At 41.7% G+C, this 14,249-nt stretch overlaps 1 protein-coding gene across 1 annotated transcript; it reads right to left on the minus strand.

Annotated features, from left to right (window-relative positions):
* Window positions 1-11,169: 11,169 nt before the first annotated feature.
* On the minus strand, window positions 11,170-13,937 carry LOC111215888. The gene is made up of 3 exons (XM_048777178.1): window positions 12,828-13,937; window positions 11,764-12,636; window positions 11,170-11,640 (listed from the first exon to the last, which is right to left on the minus strand). Exons 1-3 carry the CDS (start codon window positions 13,935-13,937, stop codon window positions 11,170-11,172), a joined length of 2,454 nt encoding a protein of 817 aa, XP_048633135.1.
* Window positions 13,938-14,249: the final 312 nt, after the last annotated feature.

A 14,249-nucleotide genomic window follows, 5' to 3' on the forward strand; every position in this document is an offset into this window, starting at 1 on the left:
TCATGTTTTGTCATCATAAGTCAGCTTTTGCGTGTTATGTAACTCAGCATTTATTAACTTTTAAGTTGTTTTAACTCAGTCGTATGTAAACAAAACTATGCGTTTATTAATATATAACTCAGCCGTTAAATCAAATTGATAAAAGCGAGAATGTTTTGTTACCTCTGGTAAATGACATAAATAGCCTTTGGTTAGTTTTATTTACTTTTATGCTCAGATAGTCTCATCAACCAGTAATATTGATTGACAAAACAATTAGAAAAAAAAAACATTGTCGGAAACGGAGAAGGAACCGCAAGGATACGAAATCGCTGTCGACATTGTGTTTACTTCCTCTTCCTAAAAATAACTGTGAGATCTCCGTTATTGTTAGGGTCAAAATCGGTCACGACGGAATCAATGTCTGAAAGTCCGTAAAAATCAGCATAAACGTTTTTACGAAAAGTAATCTTCGTAAAGATATCTTTACGAAGAGCCTTGCAGTAAAATATCGTCCAAATCTTTATCGAACCACTAAATACCGATTGTCCGAAGGCAACAGACATGTATCCAAATCGGCCGCGGACAAACTCAAGTATGGAAATCAGACCGCGGACAAGCCAAGCTCGATCAATACGCGGCGACCAAGCATGCACACAGCTCGGTTGCTACGTAGCGACCGAGCGTCTGTCCCGCTCGGTCGCTACGTAGCGACCGAGCGTCCGTCTCGCTCGGTCGCTACTTAGCGACCGGGCTCAAGCCAAAGTTCCGTCGCTGCGTAGTGACCGAGCTCTTCCGAACATCGGTACGACATCAGTACATGCGTTCTCGTCAAACCTTCAAATGTTATCTCCCGAAGACCGTAGCGAGCTCAGTCTATGTTTTCCGCTATTCTAAATCATCGATCAAACTTCGCGGATTAGAAACCACGGAAAGTTCTTTCTTTGTCGAAAGAAATCGTAGTAAACTCTTCGAGTCGGAAGACGGCCCAAAGGGACCTAAAACACGACTCGAGGCCCATCCTGCGATTTCTTAACCAAAAGCCCGTAAACCACAGCACGGTTTACGCTTGGTCCACAAGGAAGGATAAATGTCAAGTTTCCGCGGATAAATACGGAAGTTTTGAAGATAATTGTGAAAATCGGGAAAAATGGAATATCTCCATTTTTATGCTATGACGGCTTAAGGGCAGAAGAGTAAAAGCGTAAACCGACCTTGGAGCTAGTATATAAGGAGTCCTAGGCGAGGAGCATGAAAAAAGACTTTTTAGACTCGAAATTTTCTGCACTTAGAAACTTTAGGCTTTATTCTCGACAAGTTCAGTTTCTATGACTGGCACTCAATTACTAGACGAACTCGCCCAGGCAGTTCGATCTCTTGTCCAGCTCTATCAATTGAACTACGTTCGGCTTGATCCTCGAAAGGGGTACGTAGGCAGCCTTTAACAAGGTTCAGTCCGAAATCAATCAAAAACCTTTTATTTATCTTTTTCGTCTTTTGTTATCGAGCTGCGACTCAACTAGGTCTGAGCTTTTAGGAAGCTAGAACTAAGTAACTCGCTGACAGCCTTTGCGGCCAAAGCTCTTATGATCTCTTGTAATGATCGCAATGCTCTTACGCGGACTCGAAATAAGATCTAATGTTTTCTCTAAACTCGTTTGTTATCTTTTTATGATTTCCTCATATATTCGGTCACTTGTCGTTGGCTCTCCCAGAGATCCGGGATCTCTGGGAAATTAGGGTTTTCCTAGTTTCCTTATTTAAACGGAAATCGACAGTGCGAATTTCGGTTCCCACAGTTTGGCGCTAGAAGAAGTGGGGGTTACGGATTACTCTTACTCATGGCCACAAAACGCTTGATCGAAACTATGTCTGGATATATGAAAGACAAACTCGCAGCACTGACTGCTCCTATGTTCAACAAAATTGAAACCCTTGCTGCGACCTTCCGCGACAGGAAGAGCACTAAAACAAGCTCGCGATTTCTCTTTCTAAACGTAAAGGGAAACGATAAATCTTATCAAACCCCGTGAGTTTGGCTCATTATCGAACAAAAGAAATCTCGATGCGTAAGGGTTTTACCAAAACACGTTTTCCGTTGACATTTCGGAAGGATAAAACTTGTTCTCCCAAAAACCGCTGAAAAACCCCTAGGTTAATCGCGGAAAAAGGAAACACAACAAAACGATTACCTAGCTCGGTCGCTACGTAGCGACCGAGCACGCACACTGCTCGGTCGCTACGTAGCGACCGAGCACGCACACCGCTCGGTCGCTACGTAGCGACCGAGCACGCACACCGCTCGGTCGCTACGTAGCGACCGAGCACGCACACCGCTCGGTCGCTACGTAGCGACCGAGCACGCACACCGCTCGGTCGCTACATAGCGACCGAGCACGCACACCGCTCGGTCGCTACGTAGCGACCGAGCACGCACACCGCTCGGTCGCTACGTAGCGACCGAGCACGCACACCGCTCGGTCGCAACGTAGCGACCGAGCACGCACACCGCTCGGTCACTACGTAGCGACCGAGCACGCACACCGCTCGGTCGCTACGTAGCGACCGAGCTCAAGCCAACTCTCCACTCGCTACGTAGCGACCGGTAAGGCCTCATAAAGGTCCTCCTTTGGGTTCTCTTGTGAATCCCCATCGCCACGCTTTTCGTTTCGTCTCAATCGGAGTTTCCTGTGAGATTTTACGACGAAAACAAGTAGGACTCTTCTTGGCTTGCTTCCACTCGCTACGTAGCGACCTGTCAGACCGTCAGTCGCTACGTAGCGACCTGTAAGGCCTCAGAAAGGTCCTTCTTTGGGTTCTATTTTGAATCCTCATCGAAACGATTTTCGTTTCGTCTCAATCGGAGTTTCCGTTGAGATTTTACGACGAAAACAAGTAGGACTCTTCTTGGCTTGCTTCCACTCGCTACGTAGCGACCTGTCAGGCCGTTAGTCGCTACATAGCGACCTGTAAGGCCTCAGAAAGGTCCTCCTTTGGGTTCTCTTTTGAATCCTCATCGAAACGCTTTTCGTTTCGTCTCAATCGGAGTTTCCGTTGAGATTTTACGACGAAAACAAGTATCCCAAGTCGTCTTAAAACTGATTCGTTTCTGGCAATTTTCTCGGAACCGACATATCCCAAGTCGTCAACGTGGAAACAACCAAATCACAGTCCAAGCGTCGTCTATAAATCGTCCCGAATTATTGATCATTCCAAACATCAGAAGAGGAAACGTACACAACCCTTCAAAGTATCGGTTCAACCGTTTTCTTTCTTAAAGAAAAAAAGGGGGAGTAGGTACGTATACTATACTCGTATACTCCCAAACTTCAAAAAACTTCTGCAAATCGTCAAGAATAGGCAAACGACAATCTTAATATTCGTCTAAACGCTAGCAACATATCCAGACGATCATGAACATAATCTCAAAAACTATACATCATTTCTTGTCGCAATCATGCGTACAGAAAACTTGTACCAATATCAAACTGAAACTCGACGATTAGCCAAAGTATTGAAGCCTTTTCCGGCTTCCGAAAGCCAGTTTCGTTTTAAAAATTTCTACGCGAAATCTTCAATCACCAAAGCATTTCTTTCAGTTTCCGTTGTACCAAGTAAGTCACGGAAAAGCATCGAAAACATTTGCGACAAAGAAAACTCGAGAATATATGTAGCATCGTGCACATTAAAAGGATCACTTTCCTCCCGATGGTTAGCTAGATCCACCTCTGGTTGACCAATTCGTTCAAGAAACGAATGTGTCATGAGAATCCTCTCGAAAAACCTATGAAAAACGTTCCGCGACTAGATCGTATTAAATAAACTTTGGTAATACTCCATGAGTAACTCCAAGCAACTTTCACCTAAGATCAAAATCACAGCGGGAACGTTTCTCGTAAAACCTGCAGAAACAATGCTACTTTGACATATGTATACATATCACTGATTTACGACCTTCGTAAAATCGGTGATATGATATGATAAATTATCGTATAGCCCACAGTCGGAAATCATATGATAAATTCTTCGCAACGAAACTAAGTCCTAACAACCAAACGGTTAACAGAGAATCTAAACTTTTCGAAAATTGACCAAGTTCAATACGCTCCACAATTCACTTTAAGCCCGCAACGTTTTAACCATAATACGCGGCATGTAAGGAAAAATTCGTAACAAAGCTTCTAGAGCCATACGAAACATCCTAAAAAATGCACGAAATACATCTCGGAAGGCCAACACTTCACAAAGCACTATGAAGGAAAACGCTTGTTCCCATGGACAAATTTACACGACACCTCAGTCATAATTCCTCGATCGCAAATAAAATTATTAGCATCCAAACATGAACAACAATTTTGGCTGCGAACATTCGTAGTCAAACTAGAATGTTTTTCAAACGCATGGCTAAGACTAAACCCTTGCAACATCGCGAAATATCTTCAAGCACGCGAACATTTCAAGCACGAAACGTGGCATACGAAAGAATGACAAATCTTCAGCATCGCGAGACGTCGCAGACGCCTGAAGATTAGTTCTTCGACGAAATTTCCTTCCTCGATAAAAATACCTTCATGGAAGACCAAACAATCATACGCACTAACATCTTCTCAAAAACTATTCTTCGCGAAGACTCGAAACGGTATTTTTTACCATTAAGTTTGTTGCTGATCACAACAAACTCTCAACGTCCTAAACAGACATAGCCATCTTACGAAGATGACTCTCTTACATCCGACACAAGGATAATAGCGCTATAAAAGAAATCCGAAATTTTGGTCCAGCACTTCCGGTCTCCGGAGAGATACTCGATTCGTATCAAACAAGTCGTATAAGCCGAGAACCTATCGCGGACTTTAAATCGATACGAATCAGGAAGAAATCGCAACAGGAAAAACAATAGCCGGCCAGTCACCGCATAATCCTTAAACCGAAAGTAAACCTAGGTCTTGCCCTAAACCCAACGCACTGGTCTCTAACATCTCTAGGCATAGTATCAAACACTCTGATACGAGATCCCAAAATTTGTCTCTTTGCCAATGTTCGAACGTCTTCAGAAAATCCCGCAAGTTTACACACTGCGAAAAACTCTCGAAACAGATTATGGATATGGCAATTCACACAAAGTTAGATTACGAGACGACAACTCGTAGTCTTCCCTCTACACCCATACAAAATGCCATCGGCAGCAACACGCCTTATAACCGCTACATAAAAACTAGACCATAAAGGTCCTACTGGAAAACTAGTCATAAGAACCTTAACTCCAAGACGAACTACGAAAGGCTTAATCCGTTCAACAAGGGTACGTAGGCAGCCGTCATAAGGCGCAGCCCCAATCTTATCGCGTTTTCTACTTTTAGGAGAGCGAGAAGATCACTTACCACAGACCTTTTCAACCATTAATTCCGCCTAACTCACCTAACTTGCCTAACTTGCAGAGCCACTCGCTAGAACCTCACGCTAGAAGCTCATGGTTCTAACGAGCTAGGGGGCTAACTGTTGGGGTCAAAATCGGTCACGACGGAATCAATGTCTGAAAGTCCGTAAAAATCAGCATAAACATTTTTACGAAAAGTAATCTTCGTAAAGATATCTTTACGAAGAGCCTTGCAGTAAAATATCGTCCAAATCTCAATCGAACCACTAAATACCGATTGTCCGAAGGCAACAGACATGTATCCAAATCGGCCGCGGACAAACTCAAGTATGGAAATCAGACCGCGGACAAGCCAAGCTCGATCGATACGCGGCGACCAAGCATGCACACAGCTCGGTCGCTACGTAGCGACCGAGTGTCCGTCCCGCTCGGTCGCTACGTAGCGACCGAGCTCAAGCCAAGCTCGGTCGCTACATAGCGACCGAGCGTCAGTCTCGCTCGGTCGCTACGTAGCAACCGAGCCCGAGCCAAGCTCGGTTGCTACGTAGCGACAGAGCGTCCGTCTCGCTCGGTCGCTACGTAGCGACCGAGCTCGAGCCAAGCTCGGTCGATACGCGGCCACCAAGCATGCTCACAGCTCGGTCGCTACGTTGCGACCGAGCGTCCGTCCCGCTCGGTCGCTACGTAGCGACCGAGCTCGAGCCAAGCTCGGTCGCTACGTAACGACCGAGCCCGAGCCAAGCTCGGTCGCTACGTAGCGACCGGGCTCAAGCCAAAGTTCGGTCGATGCGTAGTGACCGAGCTCTTCCGAACATCGGTACGACATCAGTACATGCGTTCTCGTCAAACCTTCAAATGTTATCTCCCGAAGACCGTAGCGAGCTCAGTCTATGTTTTCCGCTATTCTAAATCATCGATCAAACTTCGCGGATTAGAAACCACGGAAAGTTCTTTCTTTGTGGAAAGAAATCGTAGTAAACTCTTCGAGTCGGAGCCCAAAGGGACCTAAAACACGACTCGAGGCCCATCCTGCGATTTCTTAACCAAAAGCCCGTAAACCACAGCACGGTTTACGCTTGGTCCACAAGAAAGGATAAATGTCAAGTTTCCGCGGATAAATACGGAAGTTTTGATGATAATTGTGAAAATCGGGAAAAATGGAATATCTCCATTTTTATGCTATGACGGCTTAAGGGCAAAAGAGTAAAAACGTAAACCGACCTTGGAGCTAGTATATAAGGAGTCCTAGGCGAGGAGCATGAAAAAAGACTTTTTAGACTCGGAATTCTCTGCACTTAGAAACTTTAGGCTTTATTCTCGACAAGTTCGGTTTCTATGACTGGCACTCAATTACTAGACAAACTCGCCCAGGCAGTTCGGTCTCTTGTCCAGCTCTATCAATTGAACTACGTTCGGCTTGATCCTCGAAAGGGGTACGTAGGCAGCCTTTAACAAGGTTCAGTCCGAAATCAATCAAAAACCTTTTATGTATCTTTTTCGTCTTTTGTTATCGAGGTGCGACTCAACTAGGTCTGAGCTTTTAGGAAGCTAGAACTAAGTAACTCGCTGACAGCCTTTGCGGCCAAAGCTCTTATGATCTCTTGTAATGATCGCAACGCTCTTACGCGGACTCGGAATAAGATCTAATGTTTTCTCTAAACTCGTTTGTTATCTTTTTATGATTTTCGCATATATTCGGTCACTTGTCGTTGGCTCTCGCAGAGATCCGGGACCTCTGAGAAATTAGGGTTTTCCTAGTTTCCTTATTTAAACGGAAATCGACAGTGCGAATTTCGGTTCCCACAGTTATCGTTATCGTTCGTTTGTACGAAATCGTCTTCGCCGCATTCATATCTACAAGTTCGTCTTTTCGGTAGGATGTCGCGACGTTAAATATTGATTTGGGGTTTTGTTTCGAGTGAGTTAGGGTGTTGTTTCGAGTGAGTTAGGGCTATGTTTCGAGTGAGTTAGGGTGTAGTTGTGATTAGGTTATTGTTGTGTTGTGGCTAAGTTATTGTTATGTTGTGGCAGAGTTATTGTTATGTTTTCCCGGAGTTATTGTTATGTTTTACCTGAGTTATTGTTATGTTGTGTCTGAGTTATTTAGAGAGATAGAGAAAATGTGTAATAATTGACTGTTGAGAGTCCGATTGTTCTCAGTACCTTATTTATAATTCAGCCAACTCAGCCGAAACATGATTCGCGACGGTTGGGATTTCACGTGAATTTTAATAAATCAAAATTAATATTAGGCGTGAAATTAAATGAACTCAGCTGTAAAAAGAATTAATTCAGCCTTCAAATAGCATTTACCTAGCCTAAGAAACAATTAACTCAGCCTTGGAAACAATTAACTCAGCCTTTAAATAGCATTTAATCAAATATTTAAAAATAACATTATTATGCGTGTGAGAATTTTTGGCTGCCATGATAATATCGAGACTCATTATTAGTATGTCTTTACATATAGGGATACGGCAAGCACTCATGTATTAGAACTAACAATAATAAGAATTATCTAAAATCTAAAAAATATTTTAAAATAAAAAAAAGATAATTCTTATATATTGTGTGGTTATCCGAACTAATAAATCAAAATTAATATTAGTCGCTTCAATCAATTATGCCGCCCTTTATTAGGGGTGTGAAAATAAGTCAAGGTTCAAACAAATATCGAGACCTTTATACTATCGAGACAATAAAATTTTTGTTAATGGAGTTTCTTGTTAGGTTGGTTTAATTCAGTCCTATGTAAACGATAACCTGACCGAAACCGTAAATCAGTCTTTTGATAAGTCAGTATGTTTTAATAAAATCATTTAATAACCAGAAAATTAAATTAACTCAGCCGTGAAAACAAATAATTCAGTCTTCAAATAGCATTTACCTAGCCTAAGAAACAATTAACTCAGCCTGAGAAACAATTAACTCAGCCCTTAAATAGATTTTACTTAGCCTTAGGAACCATTAAATCAGTCTTCAAATATATTTAACTTAGCCAACGAAACAATTAACTCAGCCTTTGAAACAATTAACTCAGCCCTTGGAAACAATTAACTCGTAGTCGAAGAGATGCTTTCCAAAGGACATGAATTATCTCGTAGTCGAAGAGATGCTTTCCAAACGACTCCAATAGATCATTTTTTATCTATAAATACAAGCGCACAATGCCACAAATCCAAACCCTCATTAAGTGATCAAGTGGCAATGGAAGGATCGAAAAGATCGATGAAACGTCCTATGGAGGATGTCTATGGAGCGGATGCTGTTGAAGGTTATAACAAAGGGAAAATGGAAACGACGGAGCCTTACAGGGCGCTTCTCCGCTTGGCCAAGGAACAAAGGCAATCTGAATCTGAATGGAACGACGCCTCCAGCAAAGTAAATTCTATTACTGTGCGCATGAAATTGCTTGATGCCATTATCAAGGCCGAAGGCAAATTTGACCTCGTGGCTGAGTTGAAGACACTTACCGCTCAGCATTGTGAAGCCGAAGCAGAGTTGGGAGCTGTGAAGGTCATCGACCCTGACTGGTGTAAGCTTCACGGAAAATGGATGCTGGATGATTAATCTCATGTCATCAACTTCTCTTTTATTTTTATGTTTTTTAAGACCGGATTTTATGTACTATGTAACACACATCATGTTTTATTTTCTACCTATTCATATAACTCAGTCGTGACATAAATTAACACAAATCAGTTTTTATGCATCAATAACTCAGCAAGACGGTTCATTTATCCAGACCAGTGTAAATCGAGACCATTATTATGCGCGTGATCAAATTCAGTTGCCATGAGTTTTTTGATGTTTTCCTCGACTCTAATTGGCCAGTAAGATATAATTCAGCCAACTCAGCCGAAACATGATTCGCGACGGTTGGGATTTCACGTGAATTTTAATAAATCAAAATTAATATTAAGCGTGTGAAAATAAGTCAAGGTTCTAACAAATATCGAGACCTTTATACTATCGAGACAATAAAATTTTTTTTAATGGAGTTTCTTGTTAGGTTGGTTTAATTCAGTCCTATATTTTAATCAAATCATTTAATAACCGTGAAATTAAATTAACTAAGCATTTACCTAGCCTAAGAAACAATTAACTCAGCCTTGGAAACAATTAACTCAGCCCTTAAATAGATTTTACTTAGCCTTACAAAAATTAACTCAGCCTCGAAATAGATTTTACGTTGCCTTAGGAACCATTAACTCAGTCTTCAAATATATTTAACTTAGCCAACGAAACAATTAACTCAGCCTATAAATAGCATTTAATCAAATATTAGAAAACAACAACTTAGCCATAGAATATTAGTCTCGACATACAACATACTGGAATAGCAAATAACATAAAAAGATAAGTTTTGATACAATACATCTTCACCACTTCCTTGTGTCCCTTAACAGGCTTATCGGTTCAAAATCACGTAAGAACAAGCCGAGCTCTTTGATCCAGAAACAGCGGTTACACATGTTATCATCCTTAGTGACATCAATGTGCCACAAGCAGTGACATTGTCGCTTCACAAGATTTGCACATTTGCATCTGTAGAACGATGACATAAAAAGCAAATGAACAGGACCTTATGGTCGCGAAAATAGTCACCATGCCACAAACCCCAAGCCCATTTCACAGAGCGCACTAGTTTACCGATCCTGTCAACAGATTCAAATAGAATACCATCAAAATACTTCCCTTCACCCTCAAAGATTGCTCGAGTCATTGCGTGTGTATACACAGCACGCTCATATCCAGCATCTGCTGCACGCTTCATGAGAGAAAGCCCTTCTTCGTGAAGGTCCAAGGAGTAGAAAAACTGTACACCCTTTATATAAAGCGTGCTTGGATTTCCCTCACCGTAGCAAGCTTTCAACAACTCAGAAGGCATATTGAGTCCCCAGGGAACGGATAAAACATCGAGGAAATGGCAAACCCCACGCCGCTCTGCTAACGCCTTCATCGACCTCGACGATGAGCTTTGAGGCCATAGAGATCTTGGATGGAGTTACGGGCCGCACGTTCAACCACTACCGCCTGAATTTCTTCAGGCAATTCAAGAAGAGGGAAAAATTCCATTTACTCTCTCAGGGGTGAAATTGATTTAGATAGACAGAGAAAATGTGTAAAAATATAGAATATAGAGTTGAAAGTCTTATTTATTGGCAGTGTGAAACTCAGTCGTCTGACGACCTTTCTTTTTTTTTGGCGGGAATTTTTAAAGAATAAACATGAAAATCAACAAATCAGCCGTAATACAAAAATATTAAAACCATAAGCTAAGCTGTAATACAAAAACATGAAAATCCCTACAACACTTGCTTACATCGGACAAGTTTTCGCATTATGATATAAGAAAAATAGGATGAAATCTGCTTTAGAAGTTGCACTATCAACTTCTAAAGCAGATTTCATCCTATTTCATACTACTAATTCAAAATAACTCAGCCGTTAAAAAGGTAACTCAGCCTAGTAAACAATAACTTAGCCCATGTTAACACTAACCCAGCCGTTACGCATATCAGAGTCGTTGAGAAGCTTTCCATAGGACATGAAAAATAACAGCCCGGCCATAAGTATTAACTATTAAAATCAACAACCTAGACGTAAGAAAAACATGAAAATCAACAAATCAGCCGTAATACAAAAATATTAAAACCATAAACTAAGCCGTAATACAAAAACATGAAAATCCCTACAACAACCCAGACGTAAGAAAAACATGAAAATCAACAAATCAGCCGTAATACAAAAACATTAAAACCATAAACTAAGCCGTAATACAAAAACATGAAAATCCCTACAACACTTGCTTACATCGGACAAGTTTTCGCATTATGACCACTCTGTCTACATCGAGAACATGTGTGCTCTTTCCTAGGACGTTTGTTTGATAGTGCAACTTCTAAAGCAGATTTCATCCTATTTTTCTTCGGTCTGCCTGGTGGTTGACGTACAGTCGGGGGCAAGCAGTGTTGGTTAGCCACGAGTTCTGGAACAGGTTGCGCTGAATCAACCGGCATGACCGATTCAGCGTATGCGCTAACCAAATAATTGCTGGTATAGTAAGGACTGCACAGAGATATACGAGAAACATTCATGTACTCCGCCGCTGCGATTGCGTGTACACATGGTAATTTCTCGAGTTCGAAACGGCGACATGTGCACTTTCGCTCTACCAAATTAACAACATGCAAAGACTCGCGGGAAGATCCATATTTAACTTCAGTGTGATGATCATCAATCCTCTGTACCGCCAAATCTCTGGCGGCAGTTACACGACCCTATTAAAAATATATAATTAATGTGAAACGACTGACTTAGTACATCTTAAGGGCTGACTTAAGAGCTGTAAAGACTGACTTATGAATTTAAAGGCTGACTAATTTTTTTAAAGGCTTACTTACATGTAGTAGTTTCTCCACACCACGAGTAAGCGTGGTTCGCTGCGATCTGGCATCCTCTCTTCGTTCAGCAAACCATCTGGTCATCATAACCCGTATCGATTCTAATATCCGAACAATGTTAAGACCTCTAGCATTCGACAATGCTCTGTTCATTGATTCCGCTATGTTCGTAGTCATCAAATTGTACCTCTCGCCCGGGAAATGAACACGCGTCCAAAGTCGGACATCAGCCCTTTGGAGGTAGCCGTGGAGTGCTGGATTAATCGCTTCAATCTCCTCGAAAATCTGAGTAAAGTCAAACATCCTAAAACATCTCGCTGCTTTCTTCACCAGACGAAATGCATCTTTTCCTTTGTACCGTCCCAGTATATTCTTATATAGATGGTACGTGCAAATTCCACGAGAAGCAAGCGGATACACATTTGTAATTGCTTTCCCAATCGAGTTATGCCTATCCGAGATTATCGCAAGACCCTCGTCGTCAGGAATCAAAAGTTTTAGTTGCGTAAAAAACCAATGCCAGGAATCATCATTTTCAGTGTCAACCACTGCGAAGGCTATTGGAAAAATCTGAAAGTTACCATCTTGAGCTAGTGCTGCGAGAAGAGTCCCTTTGTATCTACCATTAAGAAACGTACCGTCGACAGCCACAACTTTACGAATGAAAGGAAACCCATTTACGCTCGCACCAAACGCAAGAAACACATACATGAATTTTCCATTCTCATCGATTTGAAGACGCGCAACTGTACTCGGATTTTCCCTTATTATCATGTATAAGTAAGAAGGCAAGCGTTCAAACCCACTCTCAGGTGTTCCCTGAACGATTTCCCTTGCAAATTGCAGCGTCCGGTAAGATTTCCAATACTCCATCTGTTCACATGAAAAACGATACACATAACTCAGCCACATCATACAATTAAGTCAGTCACAACGTAAAACTAATTCAACACTATTTTAATATAACTCGGCCGCATTGTGTAAATATATCAACCGCTACGAAACACATATTACTCAGCTGTTTCGTAAACATAACTCAGTTACACCAAAGTAATTATCTTTACACCAAACTGCTTAGTGATAGCTATTCCAACACTCGTAGGGCGAACGGCTGGACTAACGTCGCCGAGAAAGTTCTTGTACAACTCTCCTAAAATATCTGGTGTTGCATTTCGACATCGATTAGAATGCTCAGTTGTAGAACATGTATGATTCGATTCGTAAATACAAACATAGAACGCCGGGGATTCCCCTTTGGTAGAAGCACGAACCCTCCAGATACATCCATCAACCCAACACTTAACAATGAATAATGTTCGGGTTGATATGTCTACATCATAATCAAATCGATCCTTCACTGTAAGAAGTTTCAGTCGTCTCTCCAAATCGTCTTTACTCTCGTATCGTTGCCCTACCGCAAGATTTAACGACGACATCTCCAACCTTAGAAGAACCTCCTCACTCTCTTTAGACCCGCTCATCGAGAAGTTCTGATATATCTTCTTGGGAGGTATCATTGGTGACTCTTCGTCTTCTAAAGGAGACTCACCGTATGAGCTTAAGTTATCATCTTCAGATGACGCACCGTCCGAGTCGTCGAACATATCAAATCGGCTATCAAATTCATCGTCTTCTTCGTTTTCTTTGCCTGTTTCATCTTCTCCGCCTACGTTCTGATTTTCTCCTTCCACAATACTAGAGCAATCAATCTCATTGTCCTCTTCTTCCTTCTCCGAACTGCAACCATCGTAACTCCCACTGTAATTATCGTCTCTGGACTCAACTTCTGACGCTTCTACTTCTGAGCTAAAATTGAAGTTTGTTTTAGTCTTCTCTCTTGCTTTGTCGTCCTTGTTCTCCGTAATCTCAACACAAGGACGTAGTTGTTCGATTTTCTTTAGGGCTACAAAACCTTCCAACTGCCGAGTATTGGACACGTACACTGGTGGAGTGTCGTGCGTCATTGTTTTCAATGATTTATTCGAGAACATGTAGCTTAGCTGAATATGATCACTCATTTCATTCAATGCGTAATCATCGAGAACAGACTTTGCGAAATCTTCATGTGTAGAGTTCTCATCTAAATGGAGAACTCTACACCCTCTACTATCAGCGTTGAATACATATTTGTTTTTCTTAATCCAGTTACCGGAAACAATAATAACCGGATCCATAACCAACTGAGATAGATGAAGAAGAGAAATAACGGGTATGAAAGGGGAGGAGAGGAATATGAACAGGCTGATTAAAACCTAGTTTTGAAGTTCTTTCGTTACTGATGACATGGCAAATCCGAATTGATGACATGGCAGCTGACATGGAAATTCGGTTTTTCAGCCACCAAAAGAATATATAACTCAGACACCCTAAGTCAGTCCACATGTAGTAAGTAAGTCTGCCGAAACGTGGATACTAGTTCAGTAATTAATCTTTTTTGATAACCCAGCTGTAAATAGGATGAAATACAATAAGCCAACCATATCGTT

Source organism: Brassica napus, chromosome A3 (genome assembly GCF_020379485.1).
Source record: "Brassica napus cultivar Da-Ae chromosome A3, Da-Ae, whole genome shotgun sequence".
Lineage (NCBI taxonomy): Eukaryota > Viridiplantae > Streptophyta > Magnoliopsida > Brassicales > Brassicaceae > Brassica > Brassica napus.

Coding starts and splice junctions, on each gene's coding strand:
- LOC111215888 (XM_048777178.1), bottom strand. CDS start 13,937: ATGGATCCGGTTATTATTGTTTCCGGTAACTGGATTAAGAAAAACAAA. Junction 12,637..12,827: donor CTATCACTAAGCAGTTTGGT/GTAAAGATAATT, acceptor TCATGTGAACAG/ATGGAGTATTGGAAATCTTA. Junction 11,641..11,763: donor GTGTGGAGAAACTACTACAT/GTAAGTAAGCCT, acceptor TATTTTTAATAG/GGTCGTGTAACTGCCGCCAG.